Source organism: Tinamus guttatus, unplaced genomic scaffold, assembly GCF_059628265.1.
Source record: "Tinamus guttatus ecotype Peru unplaced genomic scaffold, ASM5962826v1 Tinamus_guttatus_pri_ptg000269l, whole genome shotgun sequence".
Lineage (NCBI taxonomy): Eukaryota > Metazoa > Chordata > Aves > Tinamiformes > Tinamidae > Tinamus > Tinamus guttatus.
The window spans coordinates 429,917-446,650 of NW_028288803.1; the positions used below are offsets into that span (position 1 = coordinate 429,917).

The following is a 16,734-nucleotide window of genomic DNA, read 5'->3' on the forward strand; positions in this document are numbered from 1 at the left end:
AGAAACTCCGAGAGGCTGTGTCATTCAGTGATCAGGTTTTTTCTCTGAATTTTAACTTCATGGTTTGCTCTACGGAGAATAGCAATCAGAAAACATCTTTCTTCAGAATTTTATAGAGAGTATTGCACACATTTTATCCTCTAATTCCTCTGCTTTTTTTTCTAAAGCATACACAGTTCGACTTTGAGGACCTCTCAATATGTTTATGTAGAATAACTAGGCCTAATCAAAATGTATCTTAATTTGCAGAAGATATATTATTTTATGTTACTTCCACAATCAGCGGACACTGTAGACGTCATTGTTGATGCACATTGCTTCCTTCCTTCCTTCCTTCCTTCCTTCCTTCCTTCCTTCCTTCCTTCCTTCCTTCCTTCCTTCCTTCCCTCCTTCCTTCCTTCCTTCCTTCCTTCCTTCCTTCCTTCCTTCCTTCCTTCCTTCCTTCCTTCCTTCCTTCCTTCCTTCCTTCCTTCCTTCCTTCCTTCCTTCCTTCCTTCCTTCCTTCCTTCCTTCCTTCTCTCCTTCCTTCTCTCCTTCCCTCCTTTCCTTTTTCAAACCATCATGTAACATTTACAGTTATTGATGTCACTTATGATTTGTGTGGCTTAAAGCCATTGTAGTCCAAAATAATTTGGACAAAAGGAGCACATTTCAAAAAGAACTAGGGAAGAAACACATTCCTTCTCCTGAAACAATTAATAAATAGCCTTATAAATGTTGGAAAGTTTTATCACAGAGCATTGTCATGTTCTGGAATAAATAGGTGTTAGATCAGCTGCATATAGGATCTGATTTGTCGCAAGTTTTTCAGAATAAGAACGTGTGGAAGAATGACTTACAGTTTTATGTCGGCTTTTACCAGTATTTTTTAAAAAATACTTTCATCTGGTAGTTGACATTGCAAACAATGGCACTGGTTTGAACAACATGAACTGTATTGTTTTCACCATTATTGCATGGTATCAAATAATGTACTAATATAAAAATATAAGAGCGGCTTGGAAATTTCCTATCCACAGAGCTAAATGCTTCACTATATATTGAAGTATATATAAGCGAATGCAAAATAAAACAGATCTACTACTTCCTTCAAGCTATGGAAAGAAATGAGAACACTGTAACTCCAAAATATGATTTCTCAGTACAGACTTCCCTTCTTAGAAGCGAGTTTGGAATATAACATTAAGATTAATAAATTCATAGGAGCATAGATAATAATGCGAAAGTACTCAACAAATGTGGATTGTCAAAAACAAAACATGTCAAAACAACCTTATTCCCTCCTTTGACAGTATAATTGCCTTAGAGGATAACCAAAGAGAAAGAAAACAGACATGCCTTAGCCTGATTTTTTGGGCTACTGATATTTTCCTGTATGACATACTCATATACATACTGGGCAAATCCAATCTTATCATCTTAGGGTAAGTATACAGTACATCAAAAATACCAACTTTCTAATGCACAAAGGAATATGCCAAATGGCTCATATTAGGTATGAACACTCAGGGTTATGTTGTGTCCTGTTTGGGTTTATATTATCATTAATGAGTTGAACAAAATACATAGATGATAGAAAGCTGAAAGGGATTTCAAGAAGCCTAGTGAACAGAGTTATAAATTGAAAGCTATCTGATAAAGCAGAGAAATGGTCTGAAATCAGTGCGATGAATTTAAATAAATAAAAAGACAAATCCAAAGAGAATTTGGGAACTAGAATTACTTCATACATATATAAAATACAGCATAAGTGGCTAGGTGTTGCAAAAGGCATTTGAGGAGAGCAGAAACATAATATTCTTCCAGAAGGAGAAAACTTATTTGGGAAATACTAAAACATCTTTCTCTCCTTGAAGCTGATGAAATCCCCAGTTGCTGGACTATGCCAGCGTTGGCCACAACATGTTAAATGTTAGAAGACAACGGTCAGCTGTTTCTCATGCCCACTTGAGAAAGGAAAGGAAGGTACTGGTTATTATGCATTGCATGAGATCCCCCACTTCTCCTTTCCTCTCCTCACCACAAGCCCCTCTCCATGCCTCACCTTCCCCCCCCCCCAAAAAAAAAGCTTTATAAAAAAGCTGTCCAGTTTATAAGGTGACAAGGAGCACTAAAATGCTGGATGCATCATGTCAAACAGAGGTTATTAGGTCTTCCAAGGGCCCTTTGTGAAATCAAGGAACTCTTGCCCAAAAACTATGAAGGATGTCTTGCATGTTAATGACAGCTTACAAAGATCCAAGTCACACAGATGCTTTTCAAAATCTGTTCCAGAGATATTTCAGACTAGCTTATGTTTCAGCCTATTTCAACTACTGATTTGTCTCAAAGTCTTGAGGTATAGCAATTATGTGAGGAACACATGCTGACGCCATTAAACAGTCATTTGAATAAGTATTCCAACCAGTCACATAGTCTAACTGATAAAAAGAAACTTTTTCTACTATCTTCTGATTTCTGATATAGTTAATTATTTAAAAGTAGGAATAAGGAAGTAGGTGCAGTAGAAATAACAGTAGGTTAATTTCTGGAAGCAAACATAAGTTTTTCCCCCGTCCCATTAGATAAAATCTTTGCAGCCAAATAACTTTCCAACATATCCATAGGGATTAGGAATTTTATGCAATATAATTTTTGCTGTTACACAAAACAGAAATTATGATCACTTCCCTGTAAAAAAGCATGCCCAGAGCGTCCTCAGTTTTCAAAATGCATACTCTTATCTGAGGGTTTAGTTCTTACCATCTGTAGTGCTAATATGATGCCTTTACCTGTTTCAGAGTATTGAAGAGAAAGCAATGGAATATTTTGATGAGTATACATATCTCTTGATTTTTAAGCATACTATATATCTGGACAATGAAAAAGGATATTCAAATATATCAGATATTTATTTTGGAAAATACTGCAAAATTGTCTATTTATGTAGTACATTTTATTTAGCCAGTTCTGCTTAGTTCCTAGGCTCATGGTATGTCAGCACCAGGGCACTCTACAGGGAAAAATATTTTAGGGGACATTTAACACAGTATACAGCTTACTGTGCAACATATCAAGCTGCCTAACCTAGCACATTGGCAGCTGTGTACTGAAAATCAGTTGCAACATAACTGGTATTTGCAAAGTCAACACAAAAGAAGGTAATTTTAGCCTTTTATTTTTTTTCTACCACATTCTTTTATAAAATAACCTTGTGACAGATGTACAAATCATATTACAAAATTTAGCTAGTTTCCTGTCAAAATCCTGAATCTAGTTACATAAATCATAGAATCATAGAATGCTTAGGGTTGGAAGGGACCTCTAGAGATCATCTAGTCCAACCCCGCTGCATACACAGGGTCACCTAAAGCACGTGGCACAGGACTGCATCCAAGTGGGTTTGGAAGATCTCCAGAGAAGGAGACTCCACAACCTCTCTGGGCAGCCTGTTCCAGTGTTCTGTCACCCTCACAGTTAAGAAATTTTTCCTTAAATTCCTGTGGAACTTTTGGTGCTTCAGTTTCCGGCCATTTCCTCTAGTCCTATCAGTGGCCACCACTGAAAAGAGACCAGCACCATCCTCTGCACTCCCTCCCTTGAGGTACTTATAGACACTGATTAGATCCCCTCTCAGCCTTCTCTTCTCCAGGCTGAACAGGCCCAGCTCCCTCAGCCTCTCCTCATAGGGCAGATGTTCCAGGCCCCTGATCATCCTTGTGGCCCTGCGCTGGACTCTCTCCAGCAGCTCCACATCCCTCTTATACTGTGGAGCCCAGAATTGAACACAATACTCCAGATGCGGCCTCACTAGGGCTGAGTAGAGGGGCAGGATCACCTCCCTCAGTCTGCTGGAGACGCTCTTCTTAATGCACCCCAGGATCCCATTGGCCTTCTTGGCCATGAGGACACACTGCTGCCTCATGGTCAACTTGTCATCCACCATGACACCCAGGTCTTTCTCCGCAGAGCTGCTCTCCAGAAGGTCAGTCCCCATCCTGTACTGGTGTCTAGGGTTATTTCTCCCCAGGTGCAGGACCTTGCACTTGGCCTTGTTGAATTGCATGAGGTTTTTCACCGCCCAGTTGTCCAGTCTGTCCAGGTCCCTCTGGATGGCAGCGCAGCCCTCTGGGGTATCGGCTACTCCTCCCAGTTTCGTGTCATCAGCAAACTTGCTGAGGGAGCACTCCCTCTCTTCATCCAGGTCATTGATGAATAAATTGAAGAGGACTGGACTGAGGACTGACCCCTGGGGGACCCCGCTAGCTACAGGCCTCCAACTAGACTCTGCATCGCTGATCACCACTCTCTGAGCTCTGCCATCCAGCCGGTTCCTAATCTACCTCACTGTCCACTCATCTATCCCACACTTCTGGAGCTTGCCCAGGAGGATGTTGTGAGGGATGGTGTCAAAAGCCTTGGTGAAGTCGAGATAGACGACATCCACCGCTCTCCCCTCGTCTATCCAGCCGGTCATTTCATCATAGAAGGCTATCAGGTTAGTCAAACAAGATTTCCCCTTGGTGAATCCATGCTGACTACTCTTGAGCACCTTCTTGTCCTCCATGTGCCTGGAGACAACGGCCAGTATGAGCCGTTCCATCACTTTTCCAGGGACGGAGGTGAGGCTCACTGGCCTGTAGTTGCCTGGGTCCTCCTTCTTGACATTTTTGAAGACTGGCGTGACATTGGCCTTCTTCCAGTCTTCAGGCACCTCCCCCGTTCTCCAGGATCTTTCAAAGATGATGGAGTGGCTTAGCTATGACCTCTGCCAGCTCACGCAGCACTCTGGGGTGCATCCCATCAGGTCCCATGGATTTGTGGGTATCGAGCTTTCTTAGGTGCTCTCTGACTCAGTCTTCCTCTACCCAGGGCAAGTCTTCCTCTCCACCAGCTTCTTCTCTTGTCCCTAGGGCCTGGGGCTCTAATGGGCTGCCCTTGGTAAACACCGAAGCAAAGAAGGCATTCAGCAACTCTGCTTTTTCTGTGTTATTTGTAACCAGGGTGCCCATCCCGTCCGCCAGCGGACCCATGTTTTCCCTGATTTTCCTTTTGCTGTTAATGTATTTGTAGATTTTTTTTTGTTATTTTTAACGTCCCTTGCCAGATTACATTCTAACCGTGCCTTAGCTTTCCTTGTCGCATCTCTGCATTCCCTGACTACGTTCCTGTATTTCTCCCAGGGGACCTGTCCTTTTTTCCACATTCTGTATACCGCTGCCTTCTGCTTGAGCATTGCCACAAGTTCCCTGCTGGTCCACACAGGTCTCCTGCCCCCTCTGCCTCCCTTCCTACACACAGGGATGCACTGTTGCTGGGCATGGAGGAAGTGCCTCTTGAAAACTAACCAGCTCTCTTGGGCCCCCCTGCCTACTAGAGCTCTAGCCCATGGGATTCTACCGAGGAGGTCTCTGAAGAGGCTAAAGTTGGCCCTCCTGAAGTCCATCGTCGCTAGGCTACTTACAGCCCTGCCTCCTCCTCATTGAATCCTGAACTCCACCAACTCATGGTCACTGCAGCCGAGGCTACCCCCCACCTTAACATCTCCTACTAGGCCCTCCCTATTTGATAGCACGAGGTCCCACCTCTCCTCGTCGGCTCCTCAAGAACCTGCGTCAAAAAGTTATCGTCGATGCTCTGCAGGAACCTCCAGGACTGCTTGTGCCTGGCTGTGTTGTCCTTCCATTGATATCGGGGTAGTTGAAGTCCCCCATGAGAACCAGGGCCTGTGACCATGAGGCAATATCCAGCTGCCTGTAGAAGGCCTCATCAACCTCCTCGTCTTGGTCAGGTGGCCTGTAGCAGACACCCACCACAGTGTCTCCCACATTAGCCTGCCCTCTAATCCTTACCCAAAAGCTCTCAACTCGCTTGTAAACACAAGCAGGTGGCAGGGGCTCAAATACCCATTAGGATCTGGTTCTGTAGCACAGATAATCTGTAGCTCTCAGTTAGGAAAGTGTAACTGAATAAGTTGTCCAGTATGATCTCTAAAAATTGACAGTTGCAAAACAAATGAACAAACAAAAAAAGTAGCTTTCAATATAGGAAGGAAATGCTTTTTTAAAAAAATGATATCTTCACAGAATCACATAGAATTGTAGAATGGTTAAGGTTGGAAAAGATCTCTAGAGATCATCTATCCAACCACCTTCCACAAGCAGGGACACCCAGAGCACATGGCACAGGGTGGCATCCAGGCGGGTTTGGAAGATCTCCAGAGAAGGAGCCTCCACAACCTCTCTGGGCAGCCTGTTCCAGTGCTCTGTCACCCTCACAGGAAAGAAGTTCTTCCTCATATGGAGATTAAAATTCCTGTGTTTCAACTTACACCTGTTACACCTCATCCTGTCACTGGCCACGGAGAAGAGCCTGGCCCCATCCTCCCTACATTCTCCCCTCAGGTATTTGAACATGTTGATCAAACCTCAGCCTTCTCTTCTCCAGACTAAACAGGACCAGCTCGCTTAGTCTTTCCTCACATCCTCCTTAAGGGATGTTCCAGTCCCTTAATCATCTTTGGGGTTCTACACTGGACCCTCTCTAGAAACTCAATGAAATCTTCCCTGTGCTAAGTAGCAAGAGACTACTATGAAACTTGGTCAGCATATGCCAAAGTTGGTTTTCATATACCAGGAAAAATGGCCTTTGTCATTTCAGATGTAGAAAGGGCCTTTGTTATAAAAATAAGATGGAGGGTTTTGTGAGGGATTAGTGAGAGAGGGAGGAATGGGGAAGAACGCTACATGAAGTAGTTTCCTAAAATATTTATTGGTTGCTAATTTGAAGGCATTAAGAAGAGAGGAAAACACAAAATCCACAAATCATTTGAAGGTACGGTGAAGTAACAAAGCTGTAATGATACAATATTTTCAAAAAAATAATACTAATAAATATTATCATATACATTTAGTAGAGTTTCAGTAGCTGAGTATATTTTTTACCTGACTTTAATGTATCTTCTCTTATAAATTGAAATAAAATATTTTACTTGAGACATTTTGAATTGCAGCTTGGATTTGCTTAGCTAGGATAAACATTGGTAAGCATATCTGAGAAAAATTAAGTTGTGAGAAAAACTTTCTTTTCACACTGCCCGAGGAAATTTCCTGAAGTCTAATGCAATAATAACGAACCAAAACTGAATTTGCTCTGCACACCACATCAGGAAGATATTTCCACTCACAAAAAAGGTTCAGATTCAATAAGAACTTTTTACTTTGGGGTATTGGAACTCCCATTGGGACTCCTCAGTTGAAAACATGTTCAATTCGGTAATTTATTGATGTAAGAAGAGGAAGCATACTGTGGAGAATAAAAGCAACTCCATCCCACTGCTGTCAATATTTATTTGCTTTTCCCATAATATGCTAATAGTTGCTAAATTTTGCATCAATTCATGCTTCCACCATGAAAGAGAGTTATCTGACCCTTTTCTGTTCTGAATCAGAATATTTCAGTCAGTGTGTTCTAGTCTAAAAATGTCTGAACTGAGTTCATCAGAGTGGGCTGAACAAAACAGTGTTGACTAATCTAATGTACACAATCAACACTATTTTACTGCATGGCTATTTGTAGTCAAAAAATAGATGAATGTTAATACAGATGTTGCCTTTGAGTCTCTCAGGGTTGGAGGCTTAATCTGCTTTTGGTTCAGTGACACTACAAACACTTGGAAGTGTGTTGCTCTGACAACATTTATCATACTATATCCTGGCATAATCTCACTCTTGGAAGACTGAAAAAATGTAAAATATATTTTGATGCTAATAAGTATTTCACTTTTTTCAGTTCTTACAACCTAGAATGAACTCACACACCTTTGTGAATATATTTCTCATTGTTCAGTAAAAAAGACCAATACTTAGTTAAAAGTTTTAAGATTAGCAACATTCCAATAAGAAATATAATTTGTAATAGTCTATAAAGAAATAAGATATTTGACATTAGATACCAGCTGCTCTGTGTAGGTATCAGTCTTGGACAGCTGGGTAACATTTTTTTGAAAAGCATATATCAAGACTACCAACATTAATAAAGAAATAATCATACATGGTAGCTTTATTATTAATGCTTAACTGAATATTAATATTTTGCTGTTATCCCTCTGCACTACACACAGCACCACATTCTGTGCTATTTGTAATGTTACTCAGCAATGCATTTTCTCTTAAACTAAATACACTTTAAACTCTTCCTCCTATATTATGCACAGGATTTCAAAATATATTACAATTTGTAGCTTCTCTTTTATCCAACCTTCCTTATTTATCAAAAAATAATAAATCCATAATCCCACCACATATTTCCATTGCAGTTTGCATGTCAGCTAAACTGTGCCCTTGCAGGACATCAGCAGCTCCCAGACTGAATTACAGCCTTCTGTACAATTACAGGGGTTACATTATGAGAGAACCAATGTCTAATTAGGAGCTTTCAAAGTGGTTCTCTGTAACAGAACCTTCCCTTGCGTCTCTGATTACTACTGCACCAGATAGGTTTACTAAATCTCTCAAAATGAGAAAACCTGCTGTTCATTCTCCATCCTAACACAGGCCCTTCGCTATCCTGTGTCACAAACCTTATATCATTTTAAGACCTCTATAATGTCAATAAGATTGTTATTGAACAACAGTGGTTGCAAACCAAATACTATTTATATGATGTCTGTCTTACTAAAACTCAACTGAGAAAAAATAACAAATGAGTCTGCTTCTGTTTTTTCTTTATATGTCTTAAGCACTGCCTTTTCTCCTTTTAAGCTAACAGAATCACAGATAATAATCTACAGAATTCATCACCTTTCAACTTGAACCCAGTCTCCAAATCCTGATTATTTCTCAAATCAAATGTAACAACCCATGAAATAATAAAGGGTAGAAATCTTACACTTAGCAAGCTGATAGGAAATGGGCTCAGACTTTAAACAGAGTGGATGTCTAAAAGCACTATTTCTTGCAGGCAAAAGAGTCAGTGTTCTGCATCTTTTAAGAATTTACTTGGTATTATCACTTGGAATTATCAGTCCTTTTTAAATTTTTTTTTTCTATTTCACTTAAACAGTGACCAAAAAAAAAAAAAAAAAAAGAGATTTTCACAGTAGGTACTGCATACTGCTTTAGGTTTCATAGGAGATGAAAAAGAAAATAAGAAGATTAAAGACCAGGAAAAAAAAAAGCAATAATAAGAAAACAGGTTGTGTCCTTTTCAAAACTTGCTAATCTTTCAGCATGAGTGTGATTTTGGTGTCCAGGTTTTTGTGGAAGAAAACAACATGAGGCATGCGATACCATACACCATCTTCTGCTGGAGGAAAGATACTGAGTTAGGAAAAGGGACAGACCTCTGCAGATGCAGATATGTTGGTCATTGGCTTCCTTATAACAAAGAGTAAAAGAAAGAAAAAAAGACAAGAAAAGACTGTGGAAGTCTAAAGGATAACTTGTGGGTAAATGGAAAGGAAAATCTATTCTTAAATACTGTGAAAGACCATATTTTAAAAGGGATGCAAGTCAAGACTTGCAAGTCAAGATGCAAGTTTAAAATCTCTAATGAAGGCAAATATGACTAAATGTGAGGAAAAGATAATATTTAGGATACACTATAAGGTCAGAAGAGATGTCTGCCCCAGCCACATAGCATAGCTTCTAAAGGGGACTTTTTTAAACAACATTTTTTAAAACCTTTCCCATCACTGTAGATAGTGAAGAGGAAGTCTAACGGGCAGAAGGAAGGGAGGGTATAAGTCTTCTCCTAAAAGTGACTCCATATTGATTAGACATAATAAACAAATAAACAAATCAAGATGACAAGTGTATTTGACATATTTAGATCTTTTTCTTTATTTGCAATTTGTGACAAGAAGCAAACGTTTTCCTTTGTGTGACGAAGGATCTGAAACATACCTCATCCCTCCATTAAAGTCATCTAGTGCTCTACCTGCATACTCTGTCTGGTTCACATAAAAGGTCAGTTGTGCCCTTGGCTAGCTCCCCCCACCCTTCTATATTTCTTCTTTAAACATCTTAGGCTGCCAAATAGTTTACAAGAACAACAATGTCACTCAAAAATAATGCAGAGTTATGTATTCTGTCAGCAGAGAATTTGTCTCAATTTTATTGTTTAATTATTTATTTGACATAGGGATTTTTCCTTGAAAGAGAGAAAGTGAACAAAAATTTTGCCCAGACTGAATCATTGGAAATGAAAAAAGGTGAGAAGAACAACAGAGTACAGTTGGTTCTTTGCTAAATCCCTGTATTTGTGGCCTTTAGTGCTTTTAATATCAAGAATGCTACTTATGCTCTTGACACAAACAATATACCCACTAAATTTAACCCGGAATTTAAAATTGAATGATTATTTTACAGTGTAATAGCTTCAATAGCTTACTGTAGCAATATAGCTTCAAATATAATCACCAAGAATTTTATTTGAGGACATGAATATAAATTATATCCTACTGGACTTAAAATTATCTCTATTTAAAATGCCTTGAAATGTTTTATGGAAAGTAGATATTTTGTCAGGATTAGAGCTTTGAACAAAAGTCTTTGAAATTCATTCTGCGCCACTGAAATAAAATAAGTTTATTTCATGAAGAAGTGAAATTGAAGGCATCAAGAGATTACTTTCCTGTGTAAAAGGAAATTATGTGGTGCAAAAGAAATATTGCATTATGTAATTGTAGTATAATATATTTATCAGAATACCATATTCCTGTATAAATGATTTTTCAGTCAGTATTTTTAAGAAAAGTATTTTTAAGAAAAGTGGCCTAATCTCATTTTTAGTGCAAAGTATCAGAATATGATTGATCAGGTTTATGTTATATTAGTGGACTATGGCCCCAGGATGTTCTCTGCCTGCAATAAAAAGAAATACACAAACTTATTGATAAAAATATTGACTCAAAAAAAAAGTTGTTGGAAATTTAAAATGATATTCAATCAAGGAAAAATTCTGTACTGCATTTATTTTCATTATAAGCCATTATAATGAGCCATATTGCTAACATACTGCCAATGGAATAAATACTACAGTAGGAATTATGCAAAATGCAGCAGTTTTAGAACAGAAGTGCCTGTTTGGCACAGAATTTGTTGAATATGTTACATTTTCAAGCAGGAGGAATGATCTCAAGAAACCTGGAAGGTTCTCAAAATAATGGATATCTCTGATGACTGAAAGGAAAACCAGATCAAACCAAACTCTAAAAGATATCTTATAATAAATCCAAGAAGAAGATGTAAACAACCAAAGACTGTAAAAAATTCTTTAAGCCTCAGCTATAATATTAATTTACAAGACCAAAGAAAACACAAGATATGTAATATAATCCAATCAACTTTGTGACAGAGATTATCAAAGTAAAATTTATTGAAGAAAGTGATAAGGTATTTTTGTCAAAGAAAAAAAAGACCTTAATATAAGGACATAATGATATGTTGACAATGGAACAGAATCTCTTTCTAGTATATAAAGACTTCTGAATGAAATGATTTTCTTCAGAGGCAAATGAGACTTATGTAATTGTAAAGAAAAGGCTATTTAATATAGTTAACTAGTATCATGTTAGATCAAGCATCCTAAATAAAAATTTCAGTTACCCTGAGAATTCACTCGAAATGGGAAATGACTGTGGAATCTAATTCCACCACTGAATCACAAGTTTGCAACTTTATAGAGGATCATGGAAAGGATTTGCCCTCAAGAGAAGCCGTTGCCCACACTACCATGTGCTGTAGGCAGGCAGTGCTGCAAGAACCAAATCAGTGCTGGGTAGAGATCAGACTGGCCGAATCTACAAGGAAGGTCTCAGAGATGATTTCATTCACTACTCTCAGGTCCCGTTAACTCATCCACTAAATCCATCCTGCTGCTCTCCTTGCTCCAGACATGCCTCACTTTTGATGCATGGTAGGCTGGAAGGATTCACACTCAGCCAGCACTGGAAACACTGGGAAGAGTATAGTTTGAATAATTCCCCACTGGACTTCAAGATGCAGCAATTAGCAAAGTTTGCTTGCCTTATTTGTAGCATGAGAAAAAATAACTTGTTCGGGGAGGGGGAACAAGTAATATAAATTGATTTTTAAATTTATTCTCAGATAAATCTGTCTTTGAAATGTTTGCAAGTGAACTACAATATTAAGTGTGTAGAACAAGGAGAGTTAATAGATTCATCTATAGTGATGACTGACTGACTTAGTCTCCTACTTCCAAACCGTATTCCCCTGCTTACCTACATTATATAAATACCAGTTCACTCCTGAGGGGCTTTAGTAAAATAGTTTTCTTAGAAAAGAGGCTTGGGTGTGGTTCTTGACTCCCATGCTCTCTCCATAGGCAGTTTTGTTAACACTGCCCAAGATTTGACTCCTTGTGCTCTATTCGGTTTCCAGTAGGTCTCAGCTTTCATGTCACATACCGTGTCATTTTCATGGCACTGAAAAAACCCCACACCATTCTGGCAGCCCCTAGCACAGTCTTTACATTATTTCTAACTACTCTAAAATGAGCACTACAAATTCTTCTCAAACTCCCCTGATTTTATTTATTTATTTATTTTGGTTAATGCTAATGGGTTGCACTAAGGCTCTAATCAGATCTCAAAGCTGACAGCCTGATAGGCAAGTATGAGACTCAGAATAGTACAGCCCGTAGAAGAAGGGTTTGTTCTGGGGGGGCCCCACAAGAGCTAACATGGACTTAGGTATGAGAGTAGTTGCTGTGCCATGAGTTCATTTGCTAGAGAACTGTGGGGAAACTGCAGCAGAGGGCTGGCCCATTAGGGAAAAGAGTGGTTGTTATACCATGCACCCACGATTTATCTATAGAGCTCTGATATTTATATATTTTTTCACTTCTGTTTTCTATAGCTATATTATACATTTGGGTTTGTTATAACCTTTTAACTCTAATAAATTATTGCACTTGAAAAATGATGATCTCTTGCGTTCAGTACAACTGAAACCGTAAATAATTATAGACACCCTTCCAGTGACAGGTCATGTAGCTTTACACAGGGCTCAGTGTGCCCTGAAAGAAGGCAAGCCATGAGTGGTGCGTGCACAATTGCTCCGCTCCATCAGAGTGCGTGTACTCACTTGTGTGGATGCAGCCCTAAGCAACCTCCACAATGAATATTTATGCTAATGAGAACACTGTCCTATTTTAACAGCTATAGTAAAGACCTCCAGGTGAGAAGAAGCCTTTAGACTATATATATTCAATGCCTTATATAGCAAGATGGTGGACTGAAGTGAACAACAAATAGTTTAATAATTGTTTATGAAGCAGAGAAACAGTATGCCATTCTACCAATTTATTTCTGGTTGATTCTGCTTTGGTATATTGGAGCACATACATACCTATAGGAAAAAGAAAAGTAAATGGACTTCCATCTTTTGAGAGAATTGCTTTATTGAAACACTGATCAAATCATCCGTAAATTAAAAAGACATAGTGTGATTCTTCGTTTTACTACAACAGTGCTCCCAAACACTGCTTTAATGCATTTATGTCAGCACTTTTAATCTGCACCTTGTATTTCAAACATATGAAGATTAGACATAAAAATTAACTTTTGCTTGAAGCTACGGCCAAATACCAATGTGTAAAATAATTCTGAGACGAAAATTTGTCAAGCTTTTGGTTTTCTGCATAAGCACTGTGCTAAAAAAGGGAAATTCACAACAATTTTGGACTTTCTCCAATAGAGGTTCCCCTCAAATAATGAACAACAAAACAAACGAGGAGCAATGCTACTGGAAAGAACAGTTATGTTACATTTTAACAGAATCCTGGACTCCACCCTAAGCCTTTAAGCACATTTTTAGTTCTTGTTCATTGAGTATACTAAAGATTAACATATACATATATGCATATATTAGTGTGCATGCGTATATATATATCTCTATACTTATAATGGTTGTATGACTTAGCCTTTTTTATTTCCTGTTAGGTGACTCCACTGTTCACCTTTACTCACCTGCTTTTGTCTCCACATTTTATGCAACTCCTTTTCTCTTTTCAGGTTGTGAAAAAACACCCAATGCTGCAATACTATTCATTTTTTCTAAGGAATATTCTATTCTTCTGAAGTTCTGAAAATGTTCTCAGTACTGCCAAGAACTTTATGAGCCAACTGTTTCCTGACACATTATTCTCCTAGTAGACATTGTGCAATGAAAATTTTCCATTACTATCAGGTAAAGGCTTCTTTTAGTTCCTCAAAAAACAAAAACAAACAAACAAACTCTCATGATCTTCTAGGGAAATAATCTGTCCTATACACGAAAGGACACAAAATAAGATTTTTTTTTTCTTTTTAATCTTCAGAGAGATTCAACAAGTCTCTTCTCTCTTTCTTGAATGCAGAACAAGCATTTATGAGCAGAATTTCTACAGAATGAGAGCAGATATAAATGGAAAAACAAACAAACAAACCCACAGACTACTTTCAGAAATCTTTTAAAATTCTGATATAGGAACACTAATCCCATGGCTGCCAGTAACACCCATAGAATTATAAAGCTTGCAGTTTTGAATAAGATAAAATAGGGCATCTCTTCTCCAAAAATAATAAACCTATAACTTGAATAACTATATGCTAATTCTTCTCATTACTAACAAAGCATCCATGTTCTAATCTGATATGAGATGCACCTGGGTACCTCATTGTGAGATCTCTTTCATGAAATTCCATCAAATTCCTTCTGTTGATAATAATTATCAAGTCATTTTTGTTAAAAAAAAAAAAAAGGCAAAAAAGAGAGATCACATCTTCTCTCTCCCCACCCCGGTCTTGACAGAGCTTGGTACAAGAGGCATCACAAGCTTCATACTGTCCAAAAAGAACACAAATTATATCTGAAGTGGACTGAAAAGATTCAACTTTGAAAGCTGAAGCAGTGATTTGAATAGGAAAATTTGGGAGGGGATAGAGAATAACAGCCTCTGTCCAATCCTATTTAACTACCACTGGGAACTAGAAGTAAATTCCTAAATTTTACCAAAATCCGCTGGCGATAAGAGGCAATGTCCAAAGGAGCAATTTGTAGAGATGCTCATGTTAATATTGTGAAACATCATATGGCTCAACTCAGCATTTTGCCCAAAGTAAATTGGGCTCTGATGCTTTCAGACTAGACCTAGCTTAAAGAGGTCTCACTGAAGTGTCTCTCATTTCAGTGCTAATTTATCTTCCTCAGATCCAGTTTATCCACATTTAAGTCCCAGCAGAAATCAGCTCTAACTCCTTACATGGATATGGAACATAAAATCTGTGGTTTTAAGAGATAAGGTGTATTTAGCAAAAATAATGTGTAATCAAATAATTCAAAATTAGAAGTAACATTTAAAAGCAACAGGTTTCTAAATTTAAACTTTAGCTCTAGACTTATCACTTGAGTCTGGTCTAAGAGAACCTGTCATTCACTATGTAAAATTCCAGTGATATTAGTGTCCTTAGAGCTAAACTTGTGCAAATATAAGGTGATTAGGCTGTGATATTTCATACTAAAGGAATATCAATCACTGCCAGTATTTAGCTTTATTTATTCTTCTGAATATCTGTATTATCATTTAAATAAACTAAGGATTTTTTTATTTAAAATAGGTAGCAGAAATTCTGGTGTTTGCTTCCAACCAAAAAAGGGGTTTTATTTGCAGATTGTGACCATTGCATCCAAAGGTTAGTCAGAAATGTTGTTTGCTTGACTGTTACTAGTCGGGGTCAGTTTGCTAAGACACCTCAAAGACAGTCTTAACTTCCGGAAGTTAGAATACTGTTCTCTGGAAATAGTTAACATACATATATAACATCAAACCCTATGATTTTGGGCTGATTGCTCATGTTCTAAAAGTTTTAGTGTGCACAATACCTTGGAATATCTGGCTTTATTATATTTCATATATATTGCCCCACAAGGGGGGAAGGTTTAGTTTGTCTAGTTCACGTGATATGCAGTGATATTTGTAGATACACTTGAACACAAACACTTAAGGCTAAAATAATTTTCCTAATAAAAAAAAATATTTGTTGTAAGTTAAGGTGAATTCCCACTTACCTGTAAAGTGCTGAGAGCGGTCGCTTGTTGCCAGGTTTTGGTCTGTATGGTTTTGGTTCTCCTGCCATGTTGATATCTGAAAGCAAAAAAAATGACATTCATAAACAAAAAGTCTATTAAATTAAAGTGATTTTGCAAAAACACCTTTAAGACACTGAAAATCAGTAGCAGACGGTGAAAATGGACAGTATAAGTAAATTCCTAATCTGTTTTTTTCCACTTTTAAATTAAATTAATTGATGTAATTCTTAAAAATCCCTCCTTTAATGCCTGGGGACTGTAGGCAAGATGATAATTATTGGTTACATATAGGAATCACTTTTCTTTTTAACAGTATTTCCACTCATGAAGTTGAAGCTAAAGTTTTTCTATTACAGAAAGAGACCTGAGCTGCAAGTTAGACATCGAGACAAATTACAGTCTCAAATCAAGTACAGGCATGTAGGATTATTAATGGTTCAAAAGAATTCCTTTAAATCTAGAGAAATGCATACCAGTTCTTTAACTGCTACTATGACTACATTCTCAGAAATAGAGTTTTAGAAAAAAGAAAAGAAAAGAAAAGAAAAGAAAAGAAAAGAAAAGAAAAGAAAAGAAAAGAAAAGAAAAGAAAAGAAAAGAAAAGAAAGGAAAAGAAAAGAAAAGAAAAGAAAGGAAAAGAAAGGAAAAGAAAAGAAAAGAG

General features: G+C 37.9%; 1 protein-coding gene across 4 annotated transcripts in view; it reads right to left on the minus strand.

The window, feature by feature from the left end:
- The window catches only part of RALYL (RALY RNA binding protein like), a 348,258-nt gene that overhangs the window by 59,107 nt on the left and 272,417 nt on the right, over positions 1–16,734 (minus strand). For all 4 annotated transcript variants that reach the window (XM_088527230.1, XM_088527231.1, XM_088527232.1 and 1 more), the window contains one exon: positions 16,053–16,128. In XM_088527230.1, coding sequence (XP_088383356.1) covers positions 16,053–16,128 — 76 coding nt within the window. The remainder of the gene's footprint in view (positions 1–16,052; positions 16,129–16,734) is intronic.